Source organism: Sphaerodactylus townsendi, linkage group LG15 (genome assembly GCF_021028975.2).
Source record: "Sphaerodactylus townsendi isolate TG3544 linkage group LG15, MPM_Stown_v2.3, whole genome shotgun sequence".
Lineage (NCBI taxonomy): Eukaryota > Metazoa > Chordata > Lepidosauria > Squamata > Sphaerodactylidae > Sphaerodactylus > Sphaerodactylus townsendi.
In genome coordinates this window covers 2,325,145-2,339,642 of record NC_059439.1, presented here as the reverse complement: position 1 = coordinate 2,339,642, position 14,498 = coordinate 2,325,145, and the positions used below count along the sequence as shown (strand labels likewise).

General features: G+C 48.0%; 1 protein-coding gene across 1 annotated transcript; it reads left to right on the top strand.

The window, feature by feature from the left end:
- The first annotated feature begins 23 nt into the window (after window positions 1–23).
- PSME3 (proteasome activator subunit 3) lies at window positions 24–13,955 on the top strand. Its single transcript, XM_048517096.1, has 11 exons — window positions 24–177; window positions 3,220–3,252; window positions 3,551–3,613; window positions 3,775–3,879; window positions 6,415–6,463; window positions 9,124–9,236; window positions 10,494–10,562; window positions 11,537–11,604; window positions 11,743–11,797; window positions 12,220–12,306; window positions 13,728–13,955. Exons 1-11 carry the CDS (start codon window positions 31–33, stop codon window positions 13,806–13,808), a joined length of 870 nt encoding a protein of 289 aa, XP_048373053.1. The 5' UTR covers window positions 24–30; the 3' UTR covers window positions 13,809–13,955.
- The last annotated feature ends 543 nt before the right edge of the window (window positions 13,956–14,498 follow it).

Below are 14,498 nucleotides of genomic sequence, written 5' to 3'. Positions count from 1 at the left end.
CCATTGGCTGGCGGAGGGAGGCGGCGGGGCATGATGTCGTCACTTCCGGCGACAGCCAAGCCGGCGGCTCGGTGGGGTGGTCGCGCGCGAGGGACGGAGACAGACGGACTCGGCCGCGGACCCCCGCGCCCCGCCATGGCCTCCCTCCTCAAGGTGGACCCGGAAGTGAAGCTCAAGGTAGGTGCGCGGGGGAGAGGGGCGGGCGGGCCGAGGCCGGTAATAGCCGCCCGCTCCCCTGCCGGCCGGAGCGTCCCTCGGAGCGTCCCGCCTTCTCCTCGGCCGGCGAGTTCGGAAGAGCGAGCGCGGTTGCGCCGCGCCAGCCTCCATGCGCAGCCGGTCCCGGTTGCTTCTCGTGCCGCGTCCGCCGGAGGAGGAGGGGCCTGGCCAGCTCCTTCGCTGCCCGGCGTGGCTCTGACCTACGGCGGGCCCGGGTGGGGATGTGGGGGGGGGGGGTGCTCCAGGCCGGAGGCGGCCGCCCGGATAGTAACGCCGCGTAACGTCTGAGGTCTGTCCGGGCCAGGCAGGGAAGGTCTGTCCAAGTCGGGGCAGCAGAGCTCCAAAAACCATCGACGGATCGCTGCTGCCGCAGGTTCATGCGACTGCTTCTGGGGAATCACCAACGGAGTCCCATTTGCTTAGTTTAGCCCTGTCTGTCAGATTTATAATCATAGAATCACAGAGTTGGAAGAGACCCCCAAGGGCCATCCAGCCCAACCCCCTGCAATGCAGGAACACACAATCAAAGCACTCCTGGCAGATGGCCATCCAGCCTCTCTTTGAACACCTCCAAAGGAGGAGAGATCCACCACACTATCTCCCAAAGGAATTTGGTGGGCCACTGCGAGCTCCCCAAGGCACCTGGTGGGCCACTGCGAATAGCATAGTGCTGGACTAGATGGACTCTGGTCTGATCCAGCAGGCTCGTTCTTATGTTCTTATCTGCCCCATTTCAACGCTGTAAGACACTTTGGGTCCCGGTTTCATTATTATCCTGATATCTGTAGTACTTAGGTATGCCTGTCATCTTTTGTCACATTGAATAGCATGATCACAGAAAAGACTAGGAGTAAATTCTTTAATAAGCTTATAAATTATCTCCCGGTTCTTGTCCAAGATTTCATAGTCTTAATTTCTTACTCATAAAAGATGGGCCAGTGATTTATCCCAAGGTTGCTGCAGACTTCAGTTCTTCATCAGTTACTCACCCTGTGAGTTAGGTTAGACCTTGGATGGTTTTCTGTCCCTGAAATCCACACGTGTGCAGATGTGCCGTTTGTGCGTATGATGTCAGGCCTGAGGAAAGCATTGGAATGTTTCTTCTGCTGTCATAAAGTGCAAACAAATTCTGTGATGACGAGAGGCCACTTTGCAGGAAATTGAGACTTAGTTCACCCTCCTAAAGGCACCTTTTGGGTCCTGAGTGCAAAGTAGGGCTGCTTTCCTGAATGATTCAGCAGCTTTGACAATTCTTCAGCCGCACTTTGTCATTAATTAAGCCGCATTGCCTGGTACTGGGCTCTGGCTGATGCAGATGCAGTCTTTATAAGCAGTTCTTTGCAATTTAAGCCCGGCCTCTGGATTTTTAATAGTGTCTTTGCTCAGGTTCCCTTATAAGGTCAAACAAGGCAAGTGGGTTGAAGCGCTGAAAATGAAAACAAAGTTAAATACCCAGTGTTGAAAAAGCAACTAGATATTCTCTAGGGAACAGTATTAAATTTGTAGATGGCCAGACAGTACAGATAGGTCCAGCCCTCGGTGATGCTTCTAGAACTGATTGCCAAGATCAACCAGTACTAATATAAAATAGTTATTGTGGTTTGACTTTTGAACTAGGTAGAGGCAACCCAGGTTTAAGATCTTGCTTGCCATGAAGAAGAAGAGGAGGAAGAGTTTGCATTTATAGTCCACTTTTCTCACCTTCAAGGAGTCTCAAAACAGCTTATAAACTCCTTCCTCTCTCCACAACAGACACCTTGGTTTTTTTAATTTGATTTTTTATTTGACTTTTAATTTATATACCACCCTCTCCCAAAGGGCTCAGGGCGGTGTACAGCATAGTAAATAACAACAGCATATCAATACAATAGGCATAAAGCAACGTCAATTACAACAAATCCTAACACTGGTCCAACATCTCAGGTTAACAACTAACACATATCAGCATAAGCGCCATCTTAATTGTGAGGGAGGGGGGGCTGAGAGAGTTCTGAGAGAACTGTGACTAGCCCAAGGTCACCCAGCAGGCTTCATGTAGAGGAGTGGGGAATCAAACCTGGTTCACCAGATTACAGTCCACCGCTCTTAACCATTACAGCACACTGGTTGACCTTGGATCTGTTAACTCTGTCCCAGGCCAAATCCCCACCGGAAAATTCAATCTAGATGAAACCAAGTTTGAAAATAAACTGCACTTTTTCATCGAGGTTTCAACCTTCCCACCGCAGCATGTTTCTAGTGAAGACATCTAGGCCTATCTTGGATTCAAGAAATGCAACAATCCCCACTACCACGCGATCAGCTTGGCGGGTCTCTCCTGATTGGCTGTTGTGCCGTGTTGGGGCGGGACCTTTTGTTTTCTCCCGCAGAAACATGCTCGCGTTATGACGTCAGCACATTGCCCCTGCCCAAGTTTCTGGTTGGTTATCGTTCTCTCGTGAGAACAGCACCGCACGCACTGATTGGTTGTAAGGCATTTGCGTCACGCTCCACGGCGGGAAATTTGAACCAGGAGTAGACCCCCGATCCTCCCCTCCAAACTGGATCGAAGATGTGTTTTTTGAAAAAGTAGTACTTACATGCAGGTTCGGCAAAGACGCGGGATAAGGGGGAGAATGAGCGCCAGAACCGGGATGAGTCCTCGTTCATCGATCAGGCAGTGGGGAGTTCTTCCTGATAATTGACCGTGGGGAATCGGCCCCAGACATATGTGCTTCAGAGGGTTATTGTGATGATAAAAAATGGGGTGGGGGTCCGAATGTTGTATGCCACCTGAGCTCCTTGGAAGAAGGGTGTGATAACAATGAAATAAACATGTAAACAAAGTCAGTTTGCATTTGGTCTAACCGTTTACATTCAAAGTTTCTGTTTAGCCTTGCATAGTAATACGATTGCCGTGTGCTTTGTTATGTGGTGGTCAAAGAATTGCACAACTGCAAGTTTCTGAATTGGTTCAGCTTGACTCTGTTAAACTGAGCTGCTGCTTCTGTTCTCTCCTTGCAGGTTGATTCTTTCAGGGAGCGGATCACAGGTGAAGTAAGTGTCTCCCGCTACTTTGAGCTAATGTTTAAGATTACATGAATGTTTCCATTGAAGCATAAAAAAGATCTCCCTGTAAACCCTTAGCGCATCTTAGAGCATCTGCCAATCTACGAGAGTGGCTCCAAGCTCCCGTTGTTGCAGGCCACTGTTAGCTCCTCAGCTCTTGAAAGAGTTTCTTCTGACCTGTGCTGGTCCATTTTTACGAGCCCGGCTTTTGGCCTCATTTCTGGTGTGCTCACTCCAATGGCTGTTGTGGTACTTTATGTGTTATGTCTGTGTGTTCTCTCTTCAGGCGGAGGATCTAGTCGCAAATTTTTTTCCAAAGAAGCTTTTAGAACTCGATGCTTTCCTCAAGGTAAGTGCTGGTTGCCCCTCACTGGACAGTAAAGTCTTTAGGATGGTTCCGTTGTTCGCTGTGTTTGATGTGGTGTTGAGTTTGAATTTGGTTTTGTTTTGGGAACTTATGTAGACGTTACTCAGCATCTCAGGCACTTCTTGGTCTGTTTTATTTCGCAGGATCCCATTCTGAACATTCATGATCTAACCCAGATCCACTCAGACATGAACCTTCCTGTTCCTGACCCAATTCTGCTTACAAACAGCCATGATGGATTGGATGGGGTAAGATTACTTGTCGGAGTTGTTGATAGATTTGGAGTCCTTGATTGATTTGACTTTGATAAAGTAGTTGGTGGAACAAAATCAGAACAAGTTCTTGTGTCCTGGATGGCCTGGGAAGCCCACCTTGAAATGGGGAGCAGACTATTGCTGTTCTAGGTCCCTCCTTATCTCTGCCTCCTTTTTTCTATAAAGAAATTTTTATTTTCCCAACACAAAAAAGGAAAAGCCACACACACACACACCCCACTATACACCTCCACATCCACAGTTACATTAATGCAAAATAGAAATAAAGAATACACAAACTACAGGAAAGAATAAAACACACATTTGATAATATCTAAACACAACCAATTGTAACTAAGTAAACTAAACCCAGAACATCCATACAGTGACTTTCAGCTGTCTTGTTGAATTCTAATCACTTCTAGTGCATATAGTTAAAAATCAAACAATTTATCAGTTATATTCTATATCATTATTAATATTCCAATTCATTCTGCCATTGTCTTTTAGATCTCAAATCCTGCAATTGTCTACTACCACGTTTTCAAAAAATAGCCTGTGGAAGGTTTCCAGTTTTCTGTAAACTCTTCTGTGTTACTGTCTCTTATTAAAGTTGTCAATTTTGCCATTTATGAATATTCTGTAACTTTCAACATCCAGTCTTCCTTTGTTGGTATTTTATTATCTCTCCATTACTGCACATACAACGTCATTGCTGTAGTAGACAGGTACATGAAAAGCAGATTTGGGATATCATCTCCTGATCGTCCCCCCAAAAAAACTTCAGGTTTTTTTCACAATTGTTATCTTCAAAATCTTTTGTATTTCTTGTAGTACCATATTCCAAAAGGGTTTTGGCCTCTGTACACAATCAGGACATTAAAAAAAAGGGTTCCTTGTGTTTTTGGCATTTCCAACATTTATTTTATATAGCTGTATACATTTTTGCCAGCCTTTTGGTGTCAAATACCATCTATATATCATTTTATAGTAATGTTATTTCAGATTATAGCATGCGGTGAATGTTAAATTACTCTTCCATAGTCTCTCCCACTGCTCCATTTGTATGTTCCCGACAACATATCTGACCCATTTAATCAGTACAGACTTTACAACCTCATCTTCTATATCCCATTTTAGTGACATCTTATATACTTTGGTAATCAGTTTTTCATCGTTTGCACATACATTACTTTCAAATGCTGTCATTTGGGTATCAAAACCCATATTCCTTGGTCAGTTTTCAACGTAATAATGGAACCAGTTTTTAACAGTATAATTTATCTCATCCATAGGCTTAAGTTCCCGTTTACCACTCCAAAAATTCAGCACTTCTCTACACATAGGCCATTTCTCCTGCATATTAACTTATTTCCTAGAAAAATCTTCAACTGGGGACAGCCATAATGGCGTTGCACTTGCTGTAAACTTTTTATATTTCATCCATGCCCAGAGAAGACTCCTTCTGACAAAGTGATCAGTTATCTCTCTATGGACCCTTCCCTTCTCATACCACAAATATCCATGCCACCCAAATCCACAACTCCCGTCCCTTTATCCCTATCAAAGTGACTACTTCAAAATATAGTTTTACATTTGCCAGCAAGAAACCTCTTACAATCTTTTGCCATTGCTTAAAGCATGTTACAGAATTAATTATTGGAATAGTTTGGGGAAAAAATAACATTAATGACAATATTTATTTTTATCACCAAAATCCTGCCCATCAAATATAAATTTGGTCTTTTCCATCTCACCATGTCTTTCTTTACATCATTTTATAACCTAATTATTTTGGAGTAACACACAGTTCTTGTTTGTCAGCCACACTCCCAAATATTTAATTTTTTTCCACCATACATCCAGATGGTTGAGATAATCTAAATTGCAATGTTTGTTCCATATTTTTCATCTGTATTTTAGTTTTGTTCAGCTTAAACTCTGCCAGATTCCCAGATTCTTTAATTTTACATAACAGTCTCCACATTTTGCACTGGCAATATCATCATTATGTCATCTGCAGCAGTGGCGTAGTGGCTAAGAGCAGGTGCACACTGATCTGGAGGAACTGGGTTTGATTCCCAGCTCTGCCGCTTGAGTTGTGGAGGCTTATCTGGGGAATTCAGATTAGCCTGTGCACTCCCACACACGCCAGCTGGGTGACCTTGGGCTAGTCACAGCTTTCCAGAGCTCTCTCAGCCCCACCCACCTCACAGGCTGTTTGTTGTGAGGGGGGAAGGTCAAGGAGATTGTCAGCCCCTTTGAGTCTCCTGCAGGAGAGAAAGAGGGGATATAAATCCAAACTCCTCCTCCTCCTCCTCCTCTTCTTCTTCTTCTTCTTCTTCTTCTTCTTCTTCTTCTTCTTCTTCTTCTTCTTCATTTATACTGCTGCTTACCAACTTTCAAACTCCTTATTAGCTCATCACATCTTCTGTTTCTGTTAAACTCTAGACTGGAAGTCCCCTTGGTCTCTGACTCCTGATGTGTTCACAGTGCAGTAATAAAATTTCCCACTTGTGTTTCTTTCAGCCCAACCTGAAAAAGAGGAAGCTGGAGGACTGCGAAGAGACTTTCCAGGGTAAGCTTACAATGCTCAGCTGCTTTCTCCCGGGTGCCTCTGTGGTCTCTTGAATTGCTAGCCTGAATTCTTGTGAAAACTGACCTACTAGAGTGTGGAGCCCTAAAAGTGGGGCAGGTTTTGGAAAGCCCAGGGTTTGAAATGTTCAATTCTTGTGCCAAGGACTGTAAGCACTTGATGTTTCAGTTTATACTGCCTTTGCCAAAGGATGGGGTTGGTGCCTTCCAGTTTTAAATGATAGACAGATGCTAGTAAAATTTGTTCCCAAGTCCTGTGCATATCTGGGATAGAAGGTGCTGGTGTTGACCTTTAAGGCATCTTCAAGGTGCTGGTGTTGACCTTTAAGGCCTCCCGCGGCCTAGGACCCTCGTACCTTCGAGACCGCATCACCCCATATGTCCCTGCACGGCCTCTCCGTTCAGTGGAGGCCAATCTATTAGTCGTCCCTGGCCCCGCAATGATGCTGCTGGCCTCCACGCGGGCCAGGGCCTTTACGGCTCTGGCCCCGGCCTGGTGGAACACCCTTCCTCCGGCTGTCTGGGCCCTGCTGGACCTCAGTGAGTTCCGCAGGGCCTGTAAGACGGAGTTGTTCCGCCGGGCCTTTGGAGGGACCAACTGCTGAAATGGTGCCCCCCCCCCCCCCCCAGTTGGCTCTTTACATCTGGGCCGATCATCTAATGGGACTCGCCGTCTCCAGTGACTGGAGGAACCTGGGAAGGATTTTAAAAATGGGGTTGGCCGGACACCTTTTATTACTCTTATTGCTGTTTTAAAGGTTTTAGTAACTTATTTATAATTATAATTTATTTTGTACACTGCCCAGAGCCCCTTGGGGATGGGGCGGTATAAAAATCCAATCAATCAATCAATCAATCAATCAATCAATCAATCAATCAATCAATCAATCAATCAATCAGGTGAAAATGACTCTTGTTTCCCCACTAAAATGCACAGTTTGTGGTTTTGGCTCATATTTTCAGTGCTCTGTCCTTTCAGAGAGTCCGGTTTTCATTGTTTTCAAAAAGTTACAATGGTCCTCTGGGCTACCAGATTTGAGTGAGCAAAAAAACATTAGGTTTGAAATGAACAAAAAAGATGTCACTGTCCCTTTGCGCACTCACCCTCTGCCTCACGGCTGTCTGTTTTGCAGCAAGGTCTCCCCGCATTCCCTCATTTACACGCAAGGAAGGGCCCTGCTGCTCCTCCTGAACCAAGCCATCGTTTTCCCTGACCCATGTTTCCGGGTTGGGAAGTTGTTTGCTGCCTCTCTTTTTTTAAGACACCAGGGGTAACAGATCAAAAGTCTTAATAGCTTTTTTTAAAAAAAGGAGGCCTCAGTGATCACCTAGAAATGCTAGAGGAACTTCTCCTGCATGGATAGGGGAAGGTGTTTTGGGAGCAGAAAAGCCAAGTGGAGCAAAACGCAAAGTCCTCCACTTTCTCTGCACAGGCAGGGCAAATATCACACTTTCCCCACTCCTTAAAACCACAGAGCTTCTTGAATCTATGGCGTAGTGGGGTCTGAAGGGGGGAAAACATGCACAATTGAGAATCTGAGCCAAAGGTAATGGCCGCTTGACCCAAAGAGACCGAACTTGCACAAATGCCCGCTGTCTGTCACAAACTTTTGAAACTCACTCTTTGGGCACCATATTGTGCGAAACGATACAATTATTCCCAAGATGATCAAACATTCCAAAGTAGAACTTAGGTTTCTATATCGGGGGATGGCAGGGGAGAAAGTAGACTGCGTGGCAAGTGCAGCTTTTCAAACTCACGAAGTACTGTACCGTGTTTCCCCGAAAATAAGACAGTGTCTTATATTAATTTTTGCTCCCCAAGATGCGCTATGTCTTATTTTCAGGGGATGTCTTATTTTTCCTGTGTTCTGTTCATCGGGCATGCTTCCAAACAAAAACTTTGCTACGTCTTACTTTCGGGGGATGCCTTATATTTCGCACTTCAGCAAAACCTCTACTATGTCTTATTTTCAGGGGATGTCTTATATTCGGGGAAACAGGGTAGGGTAACAAGCTGTGTGGGCCGGCATTTCTCCTTGTAAGCAGACAAGACTCCTGGTGTGGAGATGTGGGGAAAATTTTGCATGATTTTTCTTGAAACGGGCTAGACGGGCTCCGGGGGAGAGAGGCCTCAGCAGTGCAGAGAACGAGAGCCTTATAGAGCCATCCTCAGCACAGTTGCACCCATCTGAGTCCTTGGAAGCTGGTGGACTTCAAAGAGTGCAATTCTGCTTAGGATGGTTTTCCTGCAGGCACCTCTCTGCCCCAGTCCCCTTCCTGGGATAAACACGGCATGGCGACCAGATTGGGGTTTGGAATATGCTGCCACAGGAGGTAGTGATGGCCACTAACCTGGATAGCTTTAAAAGGGGCTTGGACAGATTTATGGAGGAGAAGTCGATCTATGCCTACCAATCTTGATCCTCCTTGATCTCAGATTGCAAATGCCTTAGCAGACCAGGTGCTCAGGAGCAGCAGCAGCAGCAGCAGAAGGCCATTGCTTTCACATCCTGCCTGTGAGCTCCCAAAGGCACCTGGTGGGCCACTGCAAGTAGCAGAGTGCTGGACTAGATGGACTCTGGTCTGATCCAGCAGGCTCGTTCTTATGTTCTTATGGCATGACTGTTCTTGTGGCGCCAGGTACCAAAGTCTTTGTCATGCCGAATGGGATGCTGAAGAGCAACCAGCAGCTGGTGGATATCATTGAGAAGGTGAAGCCTGAGATCCGGCTGCTGATTGAAAAGTGCAACACGGTGAGTGCCGGTTAACCCCGTTCTCCCTGGATAAAAAGGTAAAGTTTCCCCTTCAGGCGTGTCCGACCCTGGGGTACCACTGCGAGCAGGGATTTCATAGGCAAGCCGTTTTTGTGGGGTAGTTTGCCATTGCTTTCCCCAGCTATTCTTCACCCCCTAGCTATGAGCTCGGTACTCATTTACCAACCAAGAAATGGATGGATGGCTGAGTTGACCATGAGCCAGCTGCCAGGATATCTGACCCACAGGGGGCTCGAACTCCTGACCCTGTGAGTGGCAGTGCAAGCATTTAACCACTACGCCATGTGACTCCTTTCTCCCTGGATACTGAGTGGCAATTTGCTCGTCAGAATCAGACATGCTTTTTAGTCGGCTCCCTATTTACTGAAATTGTTTTTATTTCATCCTTCCTCGGAGAACCAAAGCCAGAATGTGTGGGCTCTCCATTCTCTGTTGGTTTTACTTTTACCGGCCCTGCAAAATAGGCTAGGCTGGGAGAGTGTTGACCAAAGGGCCCCCCTGGTGGGCATCATAGCCAAGAGCGGGGTCAGAACTTGGGGTTCCTGTGTCCCAGTTCTACACTAACCCCTGTGCTACACCGTTTCCCCAGATGAAACAAAGGGCCCAATCATGCACGTCAGCTTTTGAGAAGAAACCTGCTTCCTTTACTACGTCTGTGGGCCTGTCCTTGTAAGAACTCATACCTCATGACAGCAGACTTGGGCGGATCTCTGGGCTTCGGCAGGAAAAGGGGTCTGGCTGTCATAGTGGGTGGGCAACTGACTTCCGGCCTGCCAGACTGTGGGATGAGACCTGCATGAGCGGATACTGCTCCGTACCCAAGAAAATCCCCCTGCATTGGAAACTAGTGTATCAGGAAGATGGCCAGGCTTGAACCCTTCTCTGTGACATCTTCCCCCCCTTGAACATGGAAGGAATGTCTTGAATAGAGAAAGAGCCTTTTGTGCGTGTCCCTCCCTTAGTTTCAGGCTGTCCCCCACCCTCCCGGTCCTCTGGAGTAGGTTTATCATGTGAGTGTGGAACTAGGCATCGGTTTTGAAGCTGGAAGCTACTTTTCAAACCTCGGTTCAGTGCTGGAGTTTCCTGAGACTTTGGGAGCCGGCCCCTCTCCATCTTCCCTGACCCCCACCCCTGGCTTTGAGTCCGTCTCTATAAGCTTGCTTGCACTGCAGCCTTACCAGGTTGGTTGTCCTGAAAGGTAACGACCTTGTGTCTGTAACTTCATCTGCCCTGCAGGTCAAAATGTGGGTACAACTGCTGATCCCCAGGATAGAGGACGGCAACAATTTTGGTGTTTCCATTCAGGTAAATCAGCCGTTTGGGCTTGAGCAACTTGTGGCGTGTTTTGCTGGGGTTTTGTGTGAGCTGGGGCTTTGGAGCTCTTTGTTCCTCTCCCATATGGGGCAAGGGAGTATCCTTGTGGGATACGGCACTGTTGTGGGTAGGGGCTCGCAAGAGCGACTGTGGACCTTTCCTGTCCCTTTAAGAAGTAGCATCCCTGGCATGGTTTTTGGTCCTGGATGTGGTCTTGCAGTTCTTGGAAAGTTTTCTGATGAGGCTGTGCGGCGTTACTATTTCTAACCGTCTCGGCTCAGGTGGAGTCTTTATGCCCAGGTGGAGACTCGAGAGGTGGCTGATTTAAATGGCCTTCCCAATTGCTGGGTTGTCAGGTACAGCCAGGCACAAATGAGCCTGGAGGTTCTTCTTTGGGACTCTTTAGTTTGGAGAGGAGACGTCTGAGGGGGGATATGATTGAAGTCTATAAAATTATGCATGGGGTAGAACATGTGGACAGAGAGAAGTTTTTCTCTCTTTCTCACAATACTAGAACCAGGGGGCATCCATTGAAAATGCTGGGGGGAAGAATTAGGACTAAGAAAAGGAAACACTTCTTCACGCAATGTGTGATTGGTGTTTGGAATATGCTGCCACAGGAGGGGGTGATGGCCACTCACCTGGATAGCTTTAAAAGGGGCTTGGACAGATTTATGGAGGAGAAGTCGATCTATGGCTACCAATCTTGATCCTCCTTGATCTGAGATTGCAAATGCCTTAACAGTCCAGGTGCTCAGGAGCAGCAGCAGCAGCAGAAGGCCATTGCTTTCACATCCTGCACGTGAGCTCCCAAAGGCACCTGGTGGGCCACTGTGAGTAGCAGAGAGCTGGACTAGATGGACTCTGGTCTGATTCAGCTGGCTTGTTCTTATGTTCTTATGTTCTCCTAATGCTTGTCTTGCCTGCTCTCCCCCCGCCGACCCCCCCCCCCCCCCACTTTGCAGGAAGAGACTGTAGCTGAACTCCGTACTGTGGAGAGTGAGGCAGCCTCGTACCTGGACCAGATCTCTAGGTGAGCCATTTTCTGAGGCGGCATATTTTTTTTGGTCGAGCCCCTTCCAAGGCTGGCTTTTCCTTGAATGGACATGTACTGCTCTGGAGCATTTGTTGTGGTGGTCCCCATTTGAGCCAGCCTCTACTTCCTTTTCAGATACTATATCACACGGGCAAAGCTGGTCTCTAAGATTGCAAAATACCCCCATGTGGTAAGTGTGAACATCACATCCACTCACAGGCCAGCCCGGGAACACATTTCACAGCATGGAGTGCAATGATAATATTACTTAAGCATTGCTTTGGACATCATTTGAAAGGTTCCATCTTGGATCTTCTGCTTGGTTCCGAACTGTTAGGGCAGGGGTCTGCAACCAGATGTTCTCCAGATGTTCATGGACTGCAATGCCCATCAGCCCCTGCCACCATGGCCAATTGGCCAAATGGGAATTGTAGTCCATGAACATCTGGAGAGCCGCAGGTTTCAGACCCCTGAGGGTCGTGGGGGGCAGATTCCAGAAAGGTGGCATGCCTGCTGGTGACTCTTGCCTGGAAGATGAGCCCAGTGCTGCTGAATCACAGCGTTTATGGCTCGGTGGCGGCAAAACATGTCTGGCTCATTGTGTTTTTGTAGGAAGACTATCGCCGCACAGTGACCGAGATGGATGAAAAAGAATACATCAGTTTGCGGCTCATCATATCGGAACTGAGAAATCAATATGTAAGTCAGTCTCCTCGTAACCCCTCCCTGGCTGTCACTGCCTTCATCAGGCGAAGGAGGCAAAGGGGGTGGGTGGGTCTCGGCTCCCTGTACTGTGCCACCTGACCGTGCCAGGGTCAAGAAAGCTAATGCTCTTTGCTTAGGAAGCATCCTGTGGATCTCCTTTGGTCTGGGGTGGGGGGAGAAGGAGCACGGACAGATCATGGTAAGAGAGTCAAGGTTGGGGTGTCCAGTGGCGTAGTGGTTAAGAGCAGGTGCATTCTAATCTGGAGGAACCGGGTTTGATTCCCTGTCTGCCACCTGAGCTGTGGAGGCTTATCTGGGGAATTCAGATTAGCCTGGGCACTCCCCCCCACACCAGCTGGATGACCTTGGGCTAGTCACAGTTCTTCAGAGCTCTCTCAGCCCCACCTACCTCACAGGGTGTTTGTTGGGGGCCGGAAGGGCAAGGAGATTGTAAGCCCCTTTGAGTCTCCTACAGGAGAGAAAGGGGGGATATAAATTCAAACTCTTCTACTGAAGGCTGAATCCTCCTTGTCACAAGTTGCACATTGTGCGGCTGATGCGAAACTTGCTGAAGGAGGAGAGGAGCGACTTTTTGGCCCTGCAGAGACTGATGGTGGCCTGGGCCCTGCGGAGCTGAGGCAGGGCAGAGGAGCTGGGTGCTTGGCAGCCGGGACCACTCCCAAAGCCAGACCTCCTCCTCATCATCTCTCAGCCACTCTGCCAGTTGTTTAGCCATCATGGGTCACAGCCATGGGCCTTGTGGGTCCCCAAAAATGGGCTGCGGATCTCAAAGAGAGCTCCGGCCTCTTAGAGGCCTCCGGGGGTGACTCGACGGCTGCATGAGGACTCCACTACTTTTCCTTCCTGATGTTCTTTGGGAAACAAAAGCAGACTGTCCTCTGCAAAGATCAGTGGTCTGCATGAGAGGAAGAGACCAATCTCTCTCTGGCCCCTTCCGCACACGCAAAATAATGCCTTTTCAAACCACTTTCGGAACTGTATTGTCGAAGGCTTTCACGGCCGGAATCACTTGGGTGCTGTGTGGTTTCCGGGCTGTATGGCCGTGTTCTAACAGCATTCTCTCCCGATGTTTCGCCTGCATCTGTGGCTGGCATCGTCATTCTCTCCTGACGTTTCGCCTGCATCTGTGGCTGGCATCCTCTGAAGATGCCAGCCACAGATGCAGGTGAAACGTCAGGAGAGAATGCTGCTAGAACATGGCCATACCGCCCGGAAACCACACAGCACCCACTTTCACAACTGTTTGCAAGTGGATTTTGCTATTCTGCACAGCTTCAAAGAGCACTGAAAGCAGTTTGAAAGTGCATTACTCTGCATGTGCGGAATGAGCCCCCCTTTCTCTCTCTCTCTCTCTCTCTCTATCTCTCTCTCTCTCTCCCCCTCCCTCCTACCAGGTGACCCTGCATGACATGATCCTGAAGAACATTGAGAAGATCAAGCGGCCCCGAAGCAGCAACGCAGAAACCCTCTACTGAGCACGTCGACACTCTGAACTCGTAAATGTTCAGCAGGCTCCAGAGAGTCTTTGCCTTGTCAGTTGTTATGTGACTGTTGAGATGGGGAAGCTGGCTGGAAACCGTGCTTTGCACACTTTTAGTTAAGTCTAAAGAAACTCTCTCCTAGCTCTCTCTGGCTGGTTTTTGTTTTTGGTCTCGGGGCTGGCGCCCATCTCTGGCATCCTGGAGGCACAAGGCTGAGGTTTTCTTCTTGCTGGGTGGGAAAGGGACGAGTGGTCAGCCAACAGTTCTTATCCCGATGCCAACGGCTGCGAGCGACTGCTCTGTAGCAGCCCAGAGGAACTCTCCCTCCCAGGGGGGTTGATCCCTCGATCCTAGTCAAGAGCAGCATTGAGTCTAGTGCGGCAAAGAGCTGGTTTATGTGATCCTTCACTGCAGCCCTGCAGTCTTTCCTAGGAAAACATAACCTGGAAAGGGAAACAAGGAAACAACCCTTCTCATTTCCCCTGGCTGTCTGCATCCTTCCCAGTGACCTGTCTAGCCACCCAGATCCTAATACCACTGTAAGGTTGTCTCTCTCCCCTCCATCCTTCCCCACTCGCTGTTTTGAGGCCTGTTAATCTTTCCCAGAATTCAAATTTCAGTAGTTTCCTCCTTGGCGTCCTTCATGCCATGATGATTGACAGGGGACAAACAGGCTGCTCAAAC